The 22,162-nt window shown below is 44.7% G+C and overlaps 2 protein-coding genes across 11 annotated transcripts in view; one reads left to right on the top strand and one right to left on the bottom strand.

Moving 5' to 3' along the window:
* Positions 1-16,201, top strand: part of SPRYD3 (SPRY domain containing 3) — a 48,136-nt gene extending 31,935 nt beyond the window's left edge. For all 6 annotated transcript variants that reach the window (XM_081898154.1, XM_081898153.1, XM_081898152.1 and 3 more), the window contains exons 8-11: positions 2,280-2,337; positions 10,772-10,891; positions 11,861-12,015; positions 14,218-16,201. In XM_081898154.1, coding sequence (XP_081754280.1) covers positions 2,280-2,337; positions 10,772-10,891; positions 11,861-12,015; positions 14,218-14,352 — 468 coding nt within the window. In that variant the 3' untranslated portion in view covers positions 14,353-16,201. The remainder of the gene's footprint in view (positions 1-2,279; positions 2,338-10,771; positions 10,892-11,860; positions 12,016-14,217) is intronic.
* A 504-nt stretch (positions 16,202-16,705) lies between these two features.
* The window catches only part of TNS2 (tensin 2), a 130,126-nt gene continuing 124,669 nt past the window's right edge, over positions 16,706-22,162 (bottom strand). For all 5 annotated transcript variants that reach the window (XM_081898093.1, XM_081898097.1, XM_081898095.1 and 2 more), the window contains one exon: positions 16,706-21,992. In XM_081898093.1, coding sequence (XP_081754219.1) covers positions 21,851-21,992 — 142 coding nt within the window. In that variant the 3' untranslated portion in view covers positions 16,706-21,850. The remainder of the gene's footprint in view (positions 21,993-22,162) is intronic.

The following is a 22,162-nucleotide window of genomic DNA, read 5'->3' as shown; positions in this document are numbered from 1 at the left end:
GCGCTCTACATGTTTCAGCTGCCACATAGAAGCCATTTCACACAGCCTTGGTGTCATGGTCATATTGCACAGGTATGGTGGCATTTTCCTGCAAACTCATCTTTGCATAAATGAGGGAAGAGTTAGATTTCTAAGCTAGCCTCCTCCTTTTAAGGACATTCCTCAGTGCAAAAAGCCACATGATATCAAACAAGTGCTTGTGGCGCCCCTGGCAGTTTTGTGTGTTGCCATGGGACAACCGCTTTGGAGAACCCCAAGGGTCTAGATCATTACTTGGTTCCTCCCAGCCTTGGGGTTCTCTGTCTTTTCATGCTTCTTTTTCCTGCACAACTTCTGCTACAAAGATTTTTCTGAGCCAGGCTCTCTTATTGCTGAATTCCAGATAACAAATTAGAAGCAGGCAGGATTGTTCTTTGGGGCTGGTTTGGCGTCTGTCCCTCTTCCTTTCCTGTCTGATGTGGCCATCTGGTTCTGTTGTTTGCCTCAACACATGGTCTGGATTCACGTGGCCTTCAAGGCCACACCATTCCATTCCTTCCTCATCTTGCTACAGCGAGCAAGCAAATCCCAGCAGCCATACAAGATCCAAAAAGAAAAAGAAAAGAAAAAATAACTGGATCAACTTCCTTTCACCCTCCCTTGAGTTCCTGTCCCTACAGGAGGACAACTTATCCCCTAAACAATCTCTTGATTCTACATCTGGTGTGGGTGTGTTTGTGTGACCACCAGAAGCTGTTTTGTAGGAGACTTGTTTCCAGATCAGCTGGAACCCAGGGACTACCATGCCAAGTCTATGAGTCTCAACCAATAGGGTGTGATGGCTGAAAAGTAATGTGCAGCTCATTTTCTTATACAAGTGTTTCCAAACTTCTGTTAGCTAAAGCACTTTCTTTTTTCCTGAATTAAAATTGGAAGCACCTCAGATTTTCACCAGAAAGATGTTGCATTTAGCGCAACATTACCTGCCTTAGATGAGCCCAATACATACATTTTTGCATGGCTCACTGATCATAGGTAATTCTGCCACTTTGGGCATCAGGAGTGCAGATGGGGGAGGATCTGCCTACAGTGGTGGTGGGAAGACCAGAGCAGTAAATCACACAAAGACACAATGGGCAGCAGCAGCAGCAACAGCAGCAGCAGCAGCTTTCCTGGATTTTATGAGCTCCAAGGATATGCTTATTTCTCTTGGCACACTGGCACACAGTGTGGCAGTTTCTGTTAAAAAATTAAGGTGTTTAAACATTTAACCAACACTGTTGTGCTTTAAAACACACGTGTAATGATGTGTATTTGTGCTTCCCATTTTTTTAAGAGATGCTTTTTTGATTGGAGCTGCAAGCACAGCTATTGCAGATGTGGCATAACTTGCCTTAGCTGCCTTAATTTCTGTAGAGCTGGAGCTGCTTAAGCCATCCTAGGTCTAAGATTAGCATTTGAAATTGCAGAGCACACAAGAAAGTATACATTTCTTACGAAAGGCATAAAATTAAGGCATGCTGGTCTGCTGTCGTCTGCTTTTGGTAAAATTACTCAGGTGGGTCCCAGGTCAATGAGGGCTTTGAAGGGAAATATCTGCAGTGCTCTTGTTTTGTACCAACTGAAGCTTTCCAGTGTGATAAGAAACCACGTTAAATGAATGCTAATACTTGTTAAATTAAAGGGCATGGTGTGGTTAGATTCGAAGATCTTGCAGCATCTTTTCCTTAGACTCCTTGAACCCTTTCTTAGTCTTTTTCTTGTCCCTTCCAGCCTAGTGAGAGAGGCACTACCTGGTTGTTGAGCTCAGGGAACTCCATAAAGTGCTGCTGAGTCACCCTTATGAATGCCCTGCAGGCTGGAACACTGTGAGTCTTGGCTACTCCAGTAAGGGCTTTTCTTCCTCCTCAGTTTTGTGGCCGTAAAGCTTTGTGGGTCTAATCCCTCTCCATGCTGAGTCAAGGTTTCCCAAAGCATTGGGATGTGCCCCTCTGAGGTACTGAGGTAATGCTCTGGGGAATCTTGACTCAGCATGGACCCCTGTCTCAGTGATCACGTCTTGGTGCTCTTAATCTCAATGTGGGTTCAAGCGCCACATTGGGCAAAGGGTTCCTGCATTGCAGGGGGTTGGACTAGATGACTGTACAGCTGCGGTGGGTGGGAGGCAGGAATCAAGCACCTTTCAAGTGGAAACCCCTTTTAAAATACAGTATTAACAGCTTGTCATTTTTCTGCTGAAAGAACCTTCAGTGATAAAATTGTAACGCTGCATGATTTGTTCTGTTTCTCTCTTGTTCCAGGACTACCCGAAAAACCGGCATCCTGGCTGGAGCAGGGGATCTGTGGCCTACCATGCAGGTGAGTGAAGATCTGCACGGCCAAGCTTAGGGCACAGTGGGAAGAGCAGTTTGGTGGCTAAATGATATACTTTATTTGGTATATTTCCTTCCTCCATTTTCCTGAAAGTAGGAAACTGAACAACAGGTGTCTAAATCAGCAATAATAACAAGTTCAATAAAATTTTATGAATGCAGCATATTTAAAATAGCATCTTGTCTCCTCTCCACATGCCTTCCTCAAAAAGACTTCGCTAGCTATTGATTGATTGATTGATTGATTGATTGAAGGGCAATTGAGGATTGAGGAAGGCAAAACTCATGAGTGGGAGAGTTCCAGAGATGTGGTGTCACAACTTCAGAGGCCCTTGTTCTGCACAGCCAGCAAGTGAATCTATGAAAGCAAATATATGAAACCTGCAGATCAAGGTTCTCCCCAATGATCCAGGAGTGTAAAGAGGGTTGTTTTATGAAACTAGGCATAGCCACAAGGAGATAGGCCCTAAGCAGTTTGTGGATTTTAAAGTGCAACATTTGAGTTGCCACCAGGTTTTGGTGTAATACACATTCTGCATCACACAAGCATGAAAAATAGGAACTGAGCATCTTGGGGATTTTGGCAGCTGCTTTTGAAGGTATCCCTTCAGGATGTGAATATGTTTGAGAATATGTGAATATCGTAGAGTAAAAAAGTATATGCATCTGTATAATGTATTCTGCAAACCAGGGCTAGACATTGTATTACATCTGCACTGATCAAACTGTGATTAAGGTAGTTCCCCCAATTTTACAGCCTCTTGGTTGCAAAGTGACAAGATGGCCTTAGTGGTCCCTCCATCTAAATGATCTCTTTGAGCAGGACTTAGCTTGGTAGGAGATTTCACTATCATCAGGAATTTTTGCCAGGGTTAACAGGCAATGAACTATGGTTAAGTGTTATGTTTGCACAGGGTGGTTTCAATGAGAGAATAATTATCTGAAAAAAGAACCTATATGACTCAGAACAGTGGATTGGATAAACTGTTCATGGGAAGAGACAAAGAGCTATGTAAACTGCTAAGAGGTTTTTGCAATTAAGCTGTATAGAAATCCTGTTAAATAAATAAATGTGGGAGACTGAAGCTCCATCAATTGGAAAACCTTATCAGATTCCCATTCCCTTGTTCTGTTCCTGTGTGATCTCACCAGGCTGAAGGGCTAGAAACTTAAGAAAAGCTGCGATTCCTGTGAATTTGAATTTTTCACTTAGGGTGATTCCTGCTCTTGCAACAGATGGTAGAATGTACATAATTTTGCTTCCAATATTGCTAAAGCTCGTCACTTTAAAAAAAAATACAAGAAAGATAAACAATTGGCGCCTCTGGCAACTGTCCACACTTCTTTGAGAAGCCTTTCTCACAATTTGAGAAACCAAAGTAAAAAGATTGCCTTTTCCTCAGATGCAGACTCTATTTTTTTAAAAGAATATTTATCAAAGTTTTCAATAGTAATACAATAAAAAGAAAAAAGGAAAAAAATAACAAAAATACAAAAGTAAAAAGATTTAAAAACCATTACTTATTTTTCATTAACTTATTTCCCAGACCTCCTCAGACCTCCCTTTTTTGTATTCCAATTCAAATTGTTAGTTCAGCAAATCCTTATCAATAAATTTTAACCTATTTCTAAACCTTTCCCCCCCCCCATATTCTCTTAAAGCATTACAGCTGGAAACCACTTAATTTCTATCCGACATCATTCTAACATTCATTAATTTTGCAATATTTCTGTAAATAGTCTTTAAATTTCTTCCAGTCTTCTTCCGCCGTCTCTTCTCCCTGGTCTCGGATTCTGCCAGTCATTTCTGCCAATGCCATATAGTCCATCACCTTCATCTGCCATTCTTCCAGAGTGGGTAGATCCTGTGTCTTCCAGTACTTTGCAATGAGTATTCTTGCTGCTGTTGTAGCATACATAAAGAAAGTTCTATCCTTCTTTGACACCAATTGGCCGACCATGCCCAGGAGAAAGGCCTTTGGTTTCTTCAGGAAGGTATATTTAAATACCTTTTTCATTTCATTATAAATCATTTCCCAGAAAGCCTTAATCCTTGGGCACGTCCACCAAAGGTGAAAGAATGTACCTTCATTTTCTTTGCATTTCCAACATTTATTATCGGGCAAATGATAAATTTTTGCAAGCTTGACTGGGGTCATGTACCACCTGTAAATCATTTTCATAATATTTTCTCTTAAGGCATTACATTACATGCCGTAAACTTCATACCTGTGGTCCATAACTGTTCCCAGTCAGCAAACATAATATTATGTCCAACATCTTGTGCCCATTTAATCATAGCAGATTTCACCGTTTCATCCTGAGTGTTCCATTTCAACAGCAAGTTATACATCTTTGACAAAATCTTAGTTTTAGGTTCTAACAACTCTGTTTCTAATTTTGATTTTTCCACCTGGAAGCCAATTTTCTTGTCCAAATTATATGCCTCCATTATCTGATAATAATGAAGCCAATCTCGCACTTTGTTTTTTAATTTCTCAAAACTCTGCAGTTTCAATCTATCTCCTTCTTGTTCCAAAATTTCCCAATATTTCGGCCATTTGGCCTCGATATTGAGCTTTTTCTGAGCTTTCGCTTCCATTGGGGACAACCACCTTGGGGTTTTATTTTCCAATAAGTCTTTATATCTTATCCAAACATTAAACAGTGCTTTCCTGACAATATGGTTTTTAAATGCTTTATTTAAATGCTTGTCATTCCACAAATATGCATGCCACCCAAAAACATTGTTAAAACCTTCTAAATCCAAAATGTCTGTGTTCTCAAGAAGCAGCCAGTCTTTCAACCAGCAGAATGCTGCTGATTCATAATAAAGTTTAAAGTCTTGCAGGGCAAATCCACCCCTTTCCTTTACATCAGTTAATATCTTAAATTTTATTCTGGGCTTCTTGCCCTGCCAGACAAATCTAGAAATATCTTTCTGCCACTTCTTGAAACAGTCCATCTTGTCCACAATTTGCAATGTTTGAAACAGGAACAAAATTCTAGGCAATACATTCATCTTTATAGCTGCAATTCGACCCAACAAGGAAAGCTTCAAATTTGACCAAATTTCTAAATCTTTTTTCACTTCCGCCCAACATTTTTCATAATTATCTTTAAATAAGTTCCCATTTTTAGCTGTCATGTTAATCCCCAGGTATTTCACTTTCTTAACCACAGTCAAACCTGTTTCATTCTGAAACCTCTCTCTTTCAATCGATGTTAAGTTTTTCTCTAAAACCTTAGTTTTTAACTTGTTCAATTTAAATCCTGCCACTTGACCAAACTCTTGAATTAGTTCTAATACCCTTTTAGTACTGGATTCTGGCTCCTGTAACGTCAATACTAAGTCATCTGCAAATGCTCTCAATTTGTACTGTTTGGCTCTGACCTGTATACCTTTCCTCAGATACAGACTCTATGGCCAGCTGGCTGAGGCAGATTTGCTTCCTATGAGAGCCAGAAGCATCTCAGCTTCTCTAGGCTTGACCATCTGCCGCATATTTGGCCTGTGATCTCTTCTGTGTATCCTTGAACCGAATGTTTTCTCCTTTTCATTGCACTCTTGATTTCACTCCTCAGTCTAAGTGGTTTGAAGTTGGTGGTGAGAGCTGTGAATTTGGGCACACTTGGGAGCTTCAACATTCGTGCTCAGGCTACCTTGTGAGGAGTGGCCCATGACTTCATAAGAGTGGAGGAAGAGTTGGGAGGCAAGCATATGAGATAAAATAGCAGTTTGTGTCATGAAGAGTGCTTAATGTGTTTGTACTAAGGTATCTCTAGGCTGGATTGATAAAATCCACTCATCCTTCTGTGTGGTAAAGGGTCTTCTTGGGTCTTCAGCTACTGCAGGACTGGCCAACTTGTGACCCGCCATTGGACTACAGCTTCCATTATTCCTGACCATTGGCCATGCTGGCTGGGGCTGATGGGAGCTGAAGCCTATCAACATCTGTATCTAGTACAATAAAGGAGCCCACCAAGAGTATTCAAAGCATATTAGTGAGCATGCTCTCTCTATTTTTTCCAGAACAAGATAGGAAAATTATTTGCCTTGAGGATGATCCATGGTTGAAATGCACTGGACATTCATACTAAACAAACTGCTACTTTTTACTACCTGTATCGAGCTTGCCTCCTCCCTCTTCTGATTTTGAGTTTGGTGCTATCCTCAGTACTCTCTTGCCCTGTAGCTTCATGGCCACCATGAGGCTGTATTGGTATATATGTGAGCGAGCACACCATGCAGGCCACATGTTCAATGCAGTTCCCTCTTTTGTTGGGATAGGATGGCTTTGGTAAAGGAGCAGTTTGAAGCTTTTCTGCTGGCCTGGACTGACTGTTATCTGCAAAGAACAACAGCAATTCAGCTTCAGTCCAGCAATTCTGCTTCACTGGATGCTCCTGGGTTCTGCTATTATGAAAGAGGGAGAAAAACTCCCTATATACTTTCTCCACAGAAGGCATAATTTTACCAAGAGGGCCTTCTTGGTAGTGGTACCCACCCTGCGGAACACCCTCCCATCAGATGTCAAGGAGATATGTAACTATACAACCTTTAGAAGACATCTGAAGGCAGCCCTCTACAGGGATGTTTTTAATGTTTTATTATGTTTTTGTAATAAAACACCATCATCATCAACAACAAAAACAACAACACACCTCCATCATTTCCCCCCTCCCCTTACTTGGCTCCGCTCCAAAAAAACCTGTGTATGGGACACAGGTGGCGCTGTGGGTTAAAGCCTCAGCGCCTAGGACTTGCTGATCGAAAGGTCGGCGGTTCGAATCCCTGCTGCGGGGTGCGCTCCCGTTGTTCGGTCCCAGCGCCTGCCAACCTAGCAGTTCGAAAGCACCTCCGGGTGCAAGTAGATAAATAGGGACCGCTTACCAGCGGGAAGGTAAACGGCGTTTCCGTGTGCTGCACTGGCTCGCCAGAGCAGCGATGTCACGCTGGCCACGTGACCCGGAAGTGTCTTCGGACAGCGCTGGCCCCTGGCCTCTTAAGTGAGATGGGCGCACAACCCCAGAGTCTGTCAAGACTGGCCCGTATGGGTAGGGGTACCTTTACCTTTACCTTATGTTTTTGTATCCTCTGGAAGCTGCCCAGAGTGGCTGGGGCAACCCAGTCAGATGGGTGGGGTACAAATAAAATAACACCATCATCATCAACAACAAAAACAACAACACACCTCCATCATTTCCCCCCTCCCCTTACTTGGCTCCGCTCCAAAAAAACCTATAAAGAAGTGTGTTAGTTTACCAGAGCCCATGGACCAGCCCTATACCAAACTCTCTGCCATTTTCCTGATATCCTGTATCCTCACTGGCTCGCAGCTTGAAGTTTTGAATGGCTAAGAAGCCATATACAATCAAACCCTTCTCGTCAGCAGACCAGGAGAGCCACCTACGCACCCATTGCTGAACGTGCCTTCCTTACCTCCAGTTCCCCTTTCCTTAATCACTTTGCTGGATGCAGTGTCTTTGGGTTCTGATCTCAGCTGCCTTGTTACTTCACGCCTAATTCCTGGTCAGACTATTGAGATGGATCCCACCGCTGCTACTGAATAACCAGAGCCCTGCTAGGGGAAATAGCTTGCCTAAAATAAACTGGGATATTGGTATACTGGGAAGCCCTTTGAACGCGGCTCGAAGAGCGGGAGGGGAAATAGAGATAGATGTGAGTGCAAGATACCTCTACAAGTTCCTGCTCAGTGTAATGATAACTGAGAATGGCTTAGCAAACACAAAGAGCTTTTGCTCCTCTCCAGTCCTTTTTGCTCTTGCACCGTGCTGCGTTCACAGCGCTGAGTTATTCTCAGACTATCCTATGAACTAATACTATCGGTTACGCTCTCTCTCCACTTTCTATGAGCTGTAGCCTAGAACAAAAATTGACTACATATTGAGCTTAGTAAGGAATGAGTGTAAGTTCGAGTCCCAGTTGCACTTAAGCCATTGTGAACTGATCCATGCATGCGGCAGAATAGGGAGTTAGAATGGACAGTGCCCTAGCAGATGGTACGTTGATGATCATGTTGTTTAAATTCCTCCCCATGTTAAAGCAAACAAAGACAGCTTCCCACAAATAGAAAAGCAGCACTGCAAAGTGTGAGCTGGGTTACAGTCCTGATGTACAGTCAAACCTCGGCTCCCGAACGCCTCCGTTTTGGAACATTTTGGCTCCCGAACGCCGAAAACCCCAAAGTAAATGCTCTGGTTTTCAAACGTTTTTTGGAAGCTGAAACATCCGACGTGGCTTCCGCTTGAGTGCAGGAAGCTCTTGCAGCCAATCGGAAGCCACACCTTGGTTTTCGAACATTTCGGAAGCCGAGTAGGCTTCCAGAACGGATTGCGTTCGACAACTGAGGTTTGACTGTACTAGTTATTTGTGGGAGTTTGAGGGAGCATTCAAAATAATATTCCCACCTTCAGCCTGAAGTCCTCTGAACCAGTTGCATCTAACGCTACGTTATTCTGTGTAGAGAAGGCAGCCTGCATCTCCTTCCTGGAGTGCTTAGACAGCAGCGTTAGCGAGAGAAGGTGCATTAAACCTCCGCCTCCTCCCCTGTAAGGCCATCCCTCATCCTTCTTTGCCCTGTAGGCGTTTCCCTCTCCAGCCTGCTGTTTTGATTTCCTTGCCTGTGCCTGTTGAGCAGAGGGGGATTCCCTAAAAGGCACTCTTGCTGGCCGGCCTTCATTATTTTAGACACACTCTGGAATGTTTACACAACATTATTCCCAAAGTTTCCTTGGCAACATGGGAAAATATTTACTGCCCTTTTGCTGAACAAACCTCCCTCCTTCATGGAGACAAAGGACCTTGGCCACATGCCTTTTGCTCCGGGCGCCCGCATCCGCTGCATAGCTGAACTTGGAGAGACAAAGTGAGTGCCAAGGCCTTTCAAGTGGTCTGGGTCCCCCCTTCCCTTCTCCCTTTTGTTCTTGTCTGCCGGGAGGCAGGGAACTGTTTGGACCACCAGGTTCAGAACTTGCCTGTCTTTGATCATGGGTGTCGAATAGTGTGTTTGCCCTCTCTGGCCTGGCAGGGTAGTGTGCCTGATTGAATGAACCAGTTTGTTTGGCCCTGGAGGGACTGCATGGTGAACAGGCATTATGGGAAAGTTTCTTAACACTTCAAGCCTTGGGGAGACAAACTCAGCCATCATGCCAAATGTGCTTTAGGAGTTGAAACCAGGCTCTTCACAAATCATGATTCATCGTTACCTACCTCAGGGCTGTTACCCTGAGATACACTCTCCTGATTTCATGTACAAGGAATCCCAGATTGCTTCCTGGAACCATTTCTCAGTTATGAATGTCATGCTAGGGTTTTTTGATAGTTGAGTCAAGAAAATTCTGATCATGTTAAGAACCGTGTATACTTCTAGCTTGCATCTACCTCTGGTTCATCCTTTGAATGTGTAAAATTCATGAAACAGGAAATGAAAAATTGAAAAAACATAAAGTGAGTTGTGGGGTTGTTGTCTCAAAGGTGACCATGGTTTAAATGAAGTTTCAGCCTTGCTGAAAGGATTTCCCATCTCTGATGACAAACAAGACCCCACATTGCATATCAGCATTTTTCAGTCACCATCCAGTTTCTTGCTTAATGTGGAAATGGTGAACTTTCACCCTAATTCTCTACATCTCACCTTTTGTACTTAGCATCTGACTGTCAGTATCCTTAATGGCATTGGAATAAAACAGCCTAGAAAATAGAGCTGAGCTGAACTTGTATGACTTTTGTGGTGGGAAAAGCTTTCTTAAAACAGCTAATCTAATTGCATGAAAATCTTAAGTGTTTCTCTGATTTTTGGCCATGTTTTGGATACTAATCACAATAAAACCCTGAGGCTGATGTTTCAGGTTCCAGAAAACTGCACTCCCATAGCTATTAGTCCATAGCTTAGCAGAGCTCCCAAGACTTCGGAACAAGAGAGTTATGCAATCCTTGAGCTTGTCTGAGTAAACACTGGGAAGCCTCCAAGTGAATTGAAAGTTAGGCAGAGTCCCTCATTGTCTCTGACCATCAACTCTCATTGTCTCTGACCATGGAACATAGTGGCTGATGCTGATGGGAGTTGGGAGTCCCATAACTTCTGGAGGGCCACAGGTTGCTCAACCGTGTGTATGTGTATAGATATGCTCTCTTTCTCGTTCATTCATACATACATGCTCTCTCTATAACACCCCCCTCCAAGCTCAAGCGATGAGGTATGGTTTGGCTGGACAGTGTGGCTTAGGGGATACCTGTAGCATCTCCACCTGAGCTTTTGAGACATCAGCATTTTTCTTTGCTGGTATTGTGGGGGCAGGCAGGAATACCCGGAAGTCTCGTGTGCTGGTTGAGGTCAGCATTTTCTTCCAGATTTGTTCCTAGACTGCATCAATGGTACATCTTTTCTCTTTTGCAGATGATGGCAAGATCTTTCATGGGAGTGGTGTGGGTGACCCCTTTGGGCCTCGCTGCTACAAGGGAGACATTATGGGCTGTGGGATCATGTTCCCGCGTGACTACATCCTTGACAGCGAAGGTGAGTGTCTAGAACTTGGTGAATCATGATACTAAGTAAAGCAAGCAATAAATATATCACAGTGGATGGCTCTGAGTCATAACATGCTTGTGTGAACAGAGCTTGATTTGCATTGGCAAGTTTCTGCAGACAAGTTTTCGGAGACATCTGAAGGCAGCCCCGTGTCAGGAGGTTTTAATGTTTGATGTTTTATTATGTTTTTGTAAGTGTTGGAAGCTGCCCAGAGGGGCTTGGACAACCCAGCCAGATGGGTGGGGAATAATAATAATAATAATAGTAGTAGTAGTGGTGGTGGTGGTGTTAGGACTAATCTATTTTCTCTAGTACATTGGATAATACCACCCTGACAAATAGATCCACAGGACGTGTTAGCAAGCTGAAATCTTAGCATGTTTATATTGGTCATCTATGGTCTAAACTTGTGTGTGTGTGTGCGCGCGCAGATAGGGGTGGTGGGTTTTTTAAAGCCTAACTTCCGTAAAGACTCACTTTTGGCTACTTAGAGGCAATTTTTAGTTCCACTGGTGGCAAGGCAGCTGGCTCATTTACAAGCCTGGATTAAACCAGCATGGTGGCATTGTGATAACGTATCTTCATACTTTCCTCACCTGGTCCTTCTGCTGTGCAAGGTGACCAATGTTGCCATGTTTCTGAAGTTACTTAGCTGTTGGCCTCACTTTGCCCTCTTCCCTGAGGATTCTGATGGCCTAGTGTTCCTGCCACCCTCTTCTCTAGAAGCAAGAGCTCTAAAGGTTCTTTGCTAGAGGAGTGCTAGACAGAGAACAGGGTAGGGAAGCTGTGCTTACCATTAAAGGGTTTGAGGGAGGAAGCTTGCTTAGTGACTATAGATCTGAGCCAGAGGCAGTGTTGTGGCTGTCAAGCCTACCCTTGGAATGATTTTCCTGTAGTGGTTGACTGGAGTGCATGAATTCATGGCAAGAATTATATAGGGGTGTGGGTGCCCTACAGGTGACAGTGATGACAGCTGTGACACGGTGGCTATCCGGGCCAAACCGCGAGGCGTGAGGAATGTCCTTTACTTGCACCAGGAAGCTGAAGAGGAGGAGGAGGAGGAGGAGGATGGGGAAGACATGGAGCAAGAACATGAAGGCAAGAAAGTGGTGGTAAGTGCCAGCAAGAGTTACTGATAAGACTAACTTCTTTCTGTCAAGATCAAATGGAATTAAAACACATCATTTAGAAGAGTGGAACTGTCCCTTTCCCAAATCAGGAAGTGCTTGAGAAAGAAGAATGGCTTCTATTTGGAAGCAAGAAACAGAGCAGCCTAAGTTCCCTTAGTTTATTGGTTCAGCCCTACCCTTGCAGCAACCTTCTCCAACAGGGCACCCTCAAGATGTTTTGAACTTTACCTCCCATTAGCTCCAGCCAGCACAGTGAGTGTTCAGGAATGATGGGGCTTGTACTCCAGTAAGATTTGGAAGGCACTGTGTTGGGGAAGGCTACCTTGCAACTTTACATTACCAATGTTCATTACCCTTCTGGTTGTACCCCTTCCCCCTGGTTGGTGACTTGAATAATTCTGGTTGCAGAATGTAGGTTCCCTTAGCATATAATTCTGACTTTTATTTTCCACATATTAGTGGTTCCACAAGTAGCTTCCACTACTGAGCAGGTAATACAAGAGTTTTAGAAGATACTTGGTCACAAATAGGGCTGTATCAGTATCTCACCTTAACATTTAACATCTGCAGCTCTTGGCCTCCATTTGTTTTCTTTTTCAAAATGGTTTCTAGTCCTTAATGGCTGCAAACATAAATATGTGGGCATTTCTTCTCATGACTTGCTTCTCATAATGTATAGCTAGAGAAAAACTACTTGCATTGAGCAAATGTCTTCAGGCCACAGAATCTCATTCTAGAATTGGGAGCTTTTTCTTTTAGCTCCCCCCCCCCTCAGGTTTCTGAGGAACAGAAGGTCTAGCTTTGCAGCCATAGAGGCTAGAATCTTTTATTCCTTATAGTATAATGAAATGTCTCCCAGGATGCTAAATTTTGTGCTCCCTGACACAGTTCTGGAGGATCTAGTAGCTGCCTTTCCCTGGACAGTTCAGTGCAAAATGTGGGATCCTGCCCCCTGAACGTGGTGTTGAGAGGAATATTGTTGGCTGCACTTCATAGTTAAGCACATGGTTATTGTCATCTTGGTCCACAGTCAGAAGGCAGGGTCCTACCAGGCAGGAGCTCCGCCATTTAAGTTGGCAGCTGTTTCATACGTCTACCAAGTGTTGCCAAGGGATAGGTTACAGGCCTCTGTAAAGCAGCTAACTTGCTGTCAGCCCCTCAGGAGTTTCTGCAGTTCTGTTTCCAGTATATGCTAGGGAAGAGAAAAAGTCATGCTCCCGTTGCTCTGTGATTATCATCTTGTCCGTCATCACTTGGTCTGGTTTATGCTAGTTTTCTCATTGTGTTTAAGGTTCCCCTGGTGGCTGCTATTAGCAATGCTCCAGGGTGACTTTACTCCCAGATTTGGGGTCACAAAGAACTTGAGATCCCAGCGTTGTGCCAATATTTGAGTTCCCATTGCTGACATGCACTGCTGGTAATGTTGGTTTGTCAGAATCTAGAGCAAGATGGGAACAGTGAATTAGGTAATAAGCAATGCCATGTGATAATAGATTGTATTACTTCAGACTGAGGGGGGGGGGGTGTCAATTTCTGGATGTTCCCTGATTTTTTTGGACAGGGGGAACAGAACTCTGTGCACATCTAGCAAATCAGCTAATGCTTCAGTTAGTAGCACCTTTCCTCTAGCTGTGTATGTGGAAGGAGACCTTTCTAAACCTGAACATTCAAATGCTTAATCTTCCCACCTGCAGCCTGAAGTGGTGCAGTCCAGCAAGATACATATCAGGTTAAGGTAGCGGTTCATGCATTTTGTCTCAGAGATTCCTTTATGCACAAGCTGGGCTTGTACTTGCTAAGAACTGGTTCCTTGCCTTATAGGAAACCCTGGATTACAAATAGCTATTACTAGATTTGGGCAGGATACTGGACTTTGCTTTTGCTCTGACCGCCTGTAAGCTTGAATAGAGCTGGATAAGAGACTTTAGTTGACTTTCTTAGGTTGTCACCTGTAGTCTTTAATTATTATTTTTTTTTAAAGCAGATTTTTATATTGACTTTTTTAGTCAACTGAGTTTGCAGATAACATAACAAATAACAGATAACATAACAAATCAATCTGCCTTTTGGAAATCCAGAGCCTGGTTCTGCAGAAGGAGAATCAACTGCAGAGCTAAACTGCACTGATCTGATCTGAAGTCTTGTGTTTCTTTTCTCTCTCTTCCCACCCCTTTCCCTTCCCAGGTGTTCTTCACGCGCAATGGGAAGATTATTGGCAAGAAAGATGCTGTGGTGCCATCTGGGGGCTTTTATCCCACTATTGGGATGCTGAGCAGTGGAGAGAAGGTCAAGGTAGATCTGCACCCGCTCAGCGGCTGAGAATGAAGGGGTGTGGGGAGCCTCTCTCTTTCCTGCTGCCATTCCTTGGACTGGCCTATTGTTCAGGTTGCTCTCTGTTGGACTTGCAGCCTCTGCCTCCAGGGGCAGCATTTTGTCTATGGGGCCATATAGATCATATAGATATCTGTCTAGCTAATACCACCTGAGCCCACCTATCTTGGTCTCCCCCCCCCCCAAAAAAAAAATCCGTATGTGATTTCAGATACTTTTGGGCTCCTTGTTCCATTGCTGGATGCTGGATCAATCCTGAGGCTCTTGTTCCCAAGCAGGTCTGGGATTAATTACTGGGACAGTGTCCCACTCTCTTCCCAATCACAATGTTCCGAGTCTGTGTGGCTCTCGCTTCTCAGCTTTTGAAAGGGAGGCTGGGAGATGGCCTGGCCTCGTTGCACTCTGAATGCAACGGGCCCCGTTTTGTGATGGAACAGCACAGCGGCTCTTTACCACTCCTGTGCACCATACTGCATCAGGCATTTGTTGCCCCTCCCCAGCTGCAGGCCAGCCCCACAACATCTTGCCTTTCTGGTTTCCCTGCAAATCCCTTTGCCACTTTTTAATGTACACTTGCTCCTCCAGTTGAAACGCAGCTTGAGAGGAGCCCATACCTTTTTGAGGATTGCATGAGGGAATGTTATACAGATGGGGAAAATCTTTCTTTGACTGTATTTCCCTGTGTGTTGTGTGCACCTTCCTGTCACATCACTTGTTTAAAGGAGGCGGCCTTCCATTGATGCTGAACTCCCTTCCTGCTATTGTGCTAGCATGCCTTCTTCCTAGTGCCAGTCTGGAGGTGTGTTGTGAGGGCACCCTGCCTTCTTCCCAGCTCCCTTTCCTGAGCCATTGAGATCCCTCAAATAATTGATGCTGGACCCTGGAAGGGTGGTGCTTGTCCTGGGTGCAATGCTGCTGCAAACCTGTACTGCTGCTACTGCCATTTTGTAAGTGGGAGTGGGAGCAAGCAGATTTAAGGGGCGTGAAATGTGCCCCACAGTTTGATTGTAAAGCGTTTTCTCTTCCTCCTCCAAGTTAATGAGGGCTGGCCCTTGATGTGTAGGCCTGCCCTTGTCTTCCTTTGCGCTCTAGGTCTCTTGTCCTCTGCGTTGTGCTTGCTGTCTTGTAACCTTACCTGTTTTGGCTCTGAAGTTATTCAAAGGCTCTTCAGAACTGTAAGAATCTGTCATGATGTCACTCGTGTAGGTGTGGCTAATCTATGGCAGGAGATCCTTGATCCTTGGGGGCGGTAGACAGGGGAAGGACAGGCCCCTACACTAGCCCCTCTGGCCCTATTGCTGCTATTAGTTTTTTCAGAAGCTGGTGGTCCTGCAAATAGTTGCACTGGCTCCCTCTTGTGGTCCAGTTACCTGGCTTTGTTGCAATTGTACTGTTTTTAATAGGTGGGTTGGGAGCATAAGGATCCCTTTGTGGTTCGTTCTTGCTTGAATGTTGATGTTGTGCCAGCAACCACCCCAGACTCTTTGGAAATGTGACAGCACCTCCATCTTCAACCTCAATCCATGCTGCTGTTGCAGACTTCCACTGGTGGCTGCTTCCTATCACCAAAATAACCTAATACTTGAGTGGGATGCCAGTGAGAGAGAGAGAGATCAGCAGGCTTTGCGGTTGCAATCCTTGGAGAGAGCCAAAATACTGTCACCCTGCACCCTGTTGCGCAGCCTTCTCTTGGGCTGTGTAAGCTGACGGTTGTCTGGTCTGAACAGAACCTCCTCCTCTCCAGCTCTGCATGGCACCGGTTCCTGCTGCATCGCTGTAGAAAGAATCTTTATACATCCAATAAAGTTGAAATGTCCATATTTATCCAGCACTGGAATAGGCTTCTGTGTTATTTTTATAATGCTTCGCTACATCCTGGCCCCATTCTCCATTGTTTGGACCTTATATCTTCACAGTGCCCTCACTGGTTGCACTAGCTGGCCCTTGGGGCCCTTCAAAGTCTACAATTTTGTGATTTTAAGTGTGCGCTGCATGTGGAAGGGGCCTTCTCCCCGCCCAACAGTGGCAAATGTGCATCATGATGTTATTGAAGTGGCAAGCTGTATCTGTTTCTGTGTGTGGAATTGGAACGTCTGGAGCTAGGGCTACCTGCTGTTGCATGTGACTAGTTCCTGTAACTGTAGCTAGAGCACACCCAGTGTGTGGCCATAACCTCTTTCTGGTGCTAAAAGCACAAGGAGAAATTCAGATTGCAACAAAGGACTCCTGCTTGGAGAATCTCCAGGCCTTGCCTGCTGCAGCCTTTGTTTTCCCCTTCCCAAAGTGAGAAGCTAAACAAGACAATGATGGAAAGACAGACACAGGTGCCAAATAGCAAAAGTAGAGCAAGCACCCGTTGGGTGTTAACTTTAAGAAGTAAACAGAAGGTGTGTTGCCGTTTATACACAGAGAAGAAAAATACATATATAAAAAATAACCAGGCTTAGTGCTGCAGCTCCCCCTCCCCCCTTATATATAGATATATATTATCAAGACATCTCTGGCTAACATCCATATATAAATTCTTTAGTAGACAAAAATAGATCTCTGTACTAAACCCAACCCTCCCTCCCCCCTCAAAGACTTGGGGGCTAACTGAGCCCCATTTTCTCCTCTTCTACTGATGTGCCGTCTTTAATAATAATGGTGGCTTCTTTGCTTTGTTGCGTAAAAAAGCACAACACACACACACAGAACCAAGCTCAGCTGCTGCTCTTTTTCTACTTGTTTACATATGGCTCCCACCAATGAGCAACAGCCGGGCTTAGTGGATTGCACCTAAGAAGCAGCCTAGCAATCAAAATGGCAGCAATTGTCCAAGCTATAAATGCAACATCATACGATTCCCAATTTTTAGAGGGGAGAATCATTCAAAGTTTTCTAGCCATATTAATGGTAGAACAATTCAGGCTGTGGTCTGCTTATTTTTAAACAAGGCCAGTGCAGGGCCTTTGCTAGCTTATGTATTTCATGTAGACTCTCCTTGCCCTGTGACCCATAATCCTAGTCCTTCTCATAGAATCATAGAGTTGGAAGGGACCACAAGGATCATCTAGTCCATGGGTAGTCAGCCTTTTTATACCTACCGCCCACTAATGCATCTTTCTTGATGGAAGGAGGATTCAGCTTCTGCCATAGAACCCCCTCCCACCCACCCAGAATCCTGAAATGCCCACTGGTGGGCGGTAGGGACCAGGTGGACAACCCCTGCTCTAGACACTGCTTCTTCTCTGAAAAGGAGATACATTGTGTGAGGATATTCCAAAGTGTAACAACACAGCCCTGAGGAATGCTTGTGATGAGTCACCCTCTGTAACCCCCTTTTTTAACCTTTATAAAATAGAGAGATTAGGCAGTTTGCCAGAGAAGGTCATGATTTAATATTTTTATGCTATCATAAGCTATAGTGACAGACTAATTTAAAGTAAGTAAGTTTCAGTCATCCCAGAAATAGGTTCTTCATGGCCCATTGCAGCATCTTTTGCTCACCTGGTGCTCTCCAGCTGTTTTGAACTGCACCTCCCATCAGTTCCAGCCAGAATGCTGCCTGGGGCAGGTGGGAGTTGGGGTCCACCAGGTTGGGGAAGGCTGTGATACAGCGACAGAAATATGACCACCTTTGTAGCTCAGGGGTGGGGAACCTGTGTCCCTCCAGGTGACTTCAACTCCCATCAGCCCCAGCCAGCATGGCCAGGGATGATGGGAAACTGTAGCCCAACAATATTCGGGTCTCCCTCCCCCAAGTTCCCAACCCCTGTTTTAGTTCCAGCTCCATTAGGTTCTCATGAAACAACGTGATATAATGCAAAGTAAACAGCTGCTCTTATTTTAGCTAATAAAGACACACGTCACAGGAAAGCAATCTGAAAGTTACTTGGTGGTCAAAAGGATGAGTTGTCTCACAGGGCTTTGAGCCTCTGGGAGAGACACTGAACGCAGCATTTCAGCAGATGCGCGTTCTCCTATCATGGCATTCCAGTGCTGGAAAAAAGGTACAAGAAGTGGGGTTTTCTTTTCAGCAAAACTGCTACATGTATAGCAGCCCCTTCTCAATTAGTGCACTAATGAAATTAGGATAAAGCACAGACAAGGGAAGAGGTACAAAACCCTTTGCTAGGAATGGCTGCACATTTCCTTATGGAGGGAAGAAGCCACACATGCTTTTCATTAGGGGGAAGAAACACACCTGGCAGGGTTTCCTGTTACCCTCAATGAAAATGACAGTAAGTGAAAGAAGAGTAAAGGCGAGGTTTGAATATATGAGTGATCAAAGGATCACATACACTTACTCCTCAGAAGTTGGTTTGTGCTACCATTGCAAGACTAGGCTGCTGTATAGCATCCTCTCTCTGACTGCCTCTATCCACTAGACACTGCTGCTTCTCTGAAAAGGAAACACACTTTGGAATATCCTCACACAGTGTGACAACACAGCTCTGAGGAATGCATGTGATAAGACACCCCTCTGTAACCCATTCAACAGCTTTTTAAGGTGTTCCCAAGACCTTGGCTGAACAGAGCCCCCTGTTCCTCTTTGCAAATGTGCATATACCATTAGTAGGTGCTCCTTAATCTGGCAGAGAATCTTGTGTTCAAAAACATACAGCACTTGCAGACTGTCAATACTTTCAGGTGGGATTCAGTTGCATACTGGCAAATTAAGGTTGCTTGATTAAAGTGACTTTTTGTGCTCTTGCACAACAAGCCAAGAACAAAACAACACCCCAGACTTTTCATAGTAAGGCAAGTCATGAGAAAATACACAGGGAAGGGTAGAATAACAGTTCTTTGTTGCGGTGTCATGTGAACTCGCCACAAAGAAATTAGAAGAAATGCTCAGTAAAACAGCCAACGTTTGCAAACATGCAAACGACGACTTAATAAACAGGTCATCTGAAAGCAACCACATACAACTTCAAAGATATCAACTGATTGGTCCATAAATGGCCACTCCAATTTTCTCTTCATTGCTTCACTGGGAAAAACAGCACTTTGTTTACAACTGTGCGCTGGAGAGAACTGGAAACTGAACTCAAAAGGTGCTTCCTGACAGGTTCTTACATGGGATTGGTGCTGCCCATACATGCACAGGTTCTGTAGCAGCTGCAATAAAGCGGTAGTCCCCCCACCCTGCCTTTGATCCATTTTTTTTTTCCTTTTTCAGAAAATCTGATTTAAAAAACACACTTGTTGGTTGTTTGTAATACCCAAATTACTTATTTGCAATACCAAGCCTCTGGCCGGAAGCACCCACAGAGACAGGTCCAGATGATCCAGCCATAAATCCATGTACTCAGTCTCTCTGCACTCCTTCTAGGAGCAGAATTCAGAAAACCTGGTTCTTCACTCTGCTAACCCCCAGGTTACTGCTGCCTTTAATTTTAATCAGAATATGAGAGCAGTTGGTCCCATTCTCTTCACTGTGCTCTGGTCCGTTCAGCACACATTGCTGCCGCAACTCTTGGCTCCTGCCACAAGGTAACCTGGTAACTTGAAGACCAAGCATCCTTACTCAGGCAATACAGCAGGTTTCATTGCTTCCCACTTACTTGACCCCTCTATCACATACAGTTGCCTAATGCCATAAAGGCTGCTCCATTATAGAACTAGGAGAAAGGTAGCTCACCAGAGACGTTATGGACTATGCACCTCCTTTACACAATCAGTGCATTTTCATGCATGACTCTTGCTGCAATGTGAATGCAAAACCGGCATTGGTCAGAGTGTTGATTTGCATTACAAATCTTTCTCCCACTGATGGCCTAAAAAGGTGACCCACCCCAACCCTGTGTTAATATTTTTGAGTATTTACAAATCCTACTGTTTCCCTACTGCAGTCTGGGTTCTATCCTTTTGGATGCTGTTTACATCAGGGGTAGGGACCCCATGAGCCTCCAAATATCTCTGGACTATGGCTCTCATTATCCCTGCCCCTTGGCTGTAATGGCTGAGGCTGATAGGAGTTGGGGGTCCAGTAATACTACCCGATAGCTTAAACACTCTATGCAAGAGGTGTGAGTGAACTGCCCCTCCTGTGCTGCTCAATTCTATTCAAGATGTAGACTGGAATAAGTTGAAGGGTTTTTGCCTTAGAATCCTATCCAGAAAGCAAGGCCTTCATTCTAAATGGCAAAGAGTAGTGGGAAAATAATTGAAACCCACATCCAAGCTTCAGAGCCAATGGTGAGAAAGACTGCCAGACTGATAAAATATATTGGTACAGCAAAGGATGAAAGGAAGGGAGGGGCATTAAAAAAATCAAGTTAGAATTCTAAAACACCCAAGACCAGCTTTGCAGCCATAGCTTGAGTGTTTAAAACAGGGCGCACAGGCTTCAGGCTTATGAGATCTACTTCCATTTTTTACTAAAACCCGGACACCCTCTAACCACTTTCACAGTCTTTCAGACACACACAAATAACACTCTGGGTAGCCCCCTGCCCATCTCCTTTGATTCAGTAATGTAACCCTGGGAGGGGTGTTATTTTCTGGTTGTCACAACTTGGGAGTCACAAATACTTGCTGATCTACTTCAACACATCCAGAAAGGTAACAGTAGAACTGACTGCTGTCCACCTAGCTTAAAACTTCCAAAATGGATCACTTATCTTACCATGTTGAGCACTTTTCCTCACTAATGAAAGACAAGGTTAGTACTTGAGAAGGGTATTTATAGCCAGGCTGGACTGACCTGCATGATCAGAAGCAGACATGGGGCTGGGACCTCTGGCTGCTGGTTCTGTGCCGCAAAATGGCACACATGCCCATATGCAAGGGATCTGCAGGGGTGGGGGAAACAGCAAGTAGGGGGAGAGCTTAACCTGCCCACTAGTCTCCTCCCCAACCCCAACCCTGGCAAACATATTCCCAGGTGCTTTTCTCACTTTGCTGGGGCTTTGACCCTGCAAACAGAACCACCCCCTTCTGTTGCTTTGAAGCGGAGAAGCAAGAACCAGATTTTCCCAACATGGTGTTTGCAAGCTGGCCCTTATGCTACCCTTGGCCTGCCCAGAGTAATTCTAATCACTTTGTCTACTAGGATGGTACAATATGCTGCCTCTTAATGGATGCAGACAGTTCCACGTATTCATTGCTTCCAGGCGCCTTCAGTTACTGTTGTGCTGCAGAGCCTTGTCTGAGCTTATGAAAAAAATCAGCCAAATATTTAAAGCTCTACAGTCCTTTTCTAAGTTGTCATCCATTGGCGCTTTGTCTGCTAGTAAGAAAACACAGTGCAATGCAGAGTCCTGGGGTCCAGTGAAGTGAGTGCAGCCTTGACATCCACTCCCCCTAGAGCCCTCTTTGCTGGCCAGTAGGTGGGAGAGAGGCAGGGGAGTAGAAAACCCCCTAGCAGTGACTCCACCTGGGCCTGCCAACCTGCCCAATAACAGCTTCTCCCCGCATTACACGAGCAGCACAAATCAGTGGTCAAGGTGGGGAGGAGGAGGAGGAAGATGCCTGCAGAGAGATCTGCAGCAGTGTCCCTTCATCTCCGGTGAGTCCCCAGCATAACCTTTGTGATGAAGTTGACAATGGCCGATGCCGGTTGCTCAGGGTCTAGCTCAGCAAAGAGGTGGCAGACGTTCTCACATGGGCTGCCTTGCTTCTTGGCCACAAAGCCAAAGATCCTGGAAGAGAAAAGCACTGCTGAAAATGTGTGTGCATGTGTGAGAGATGGTCCTGGGACCCATTTTAATTGATTCTCCCTCCTCCCCAACTCCAGGCTGGTTAAGGCACCTGGATGCAGCATCAAAAATGGAAAGTCAGGGCTCGGCTCTCGGGACCAGAATAAAACCAA

Source organism: Podarcis melisellensis (assembly GCF_964234715.1).
Source record: "Podarcis melisellensis genome assembly, chromosome: 2".
In the NCBI taxonomy this organism is placed as follows: Eukaryota; Metazoa; Chordata; class Lepidosauria; order Squamata; family Lacertidae; genus Podarcis; species Podarcis melisellensis.
This window is presented reverse-complemented; position numbering and strand designations above follow the sequence as displayed.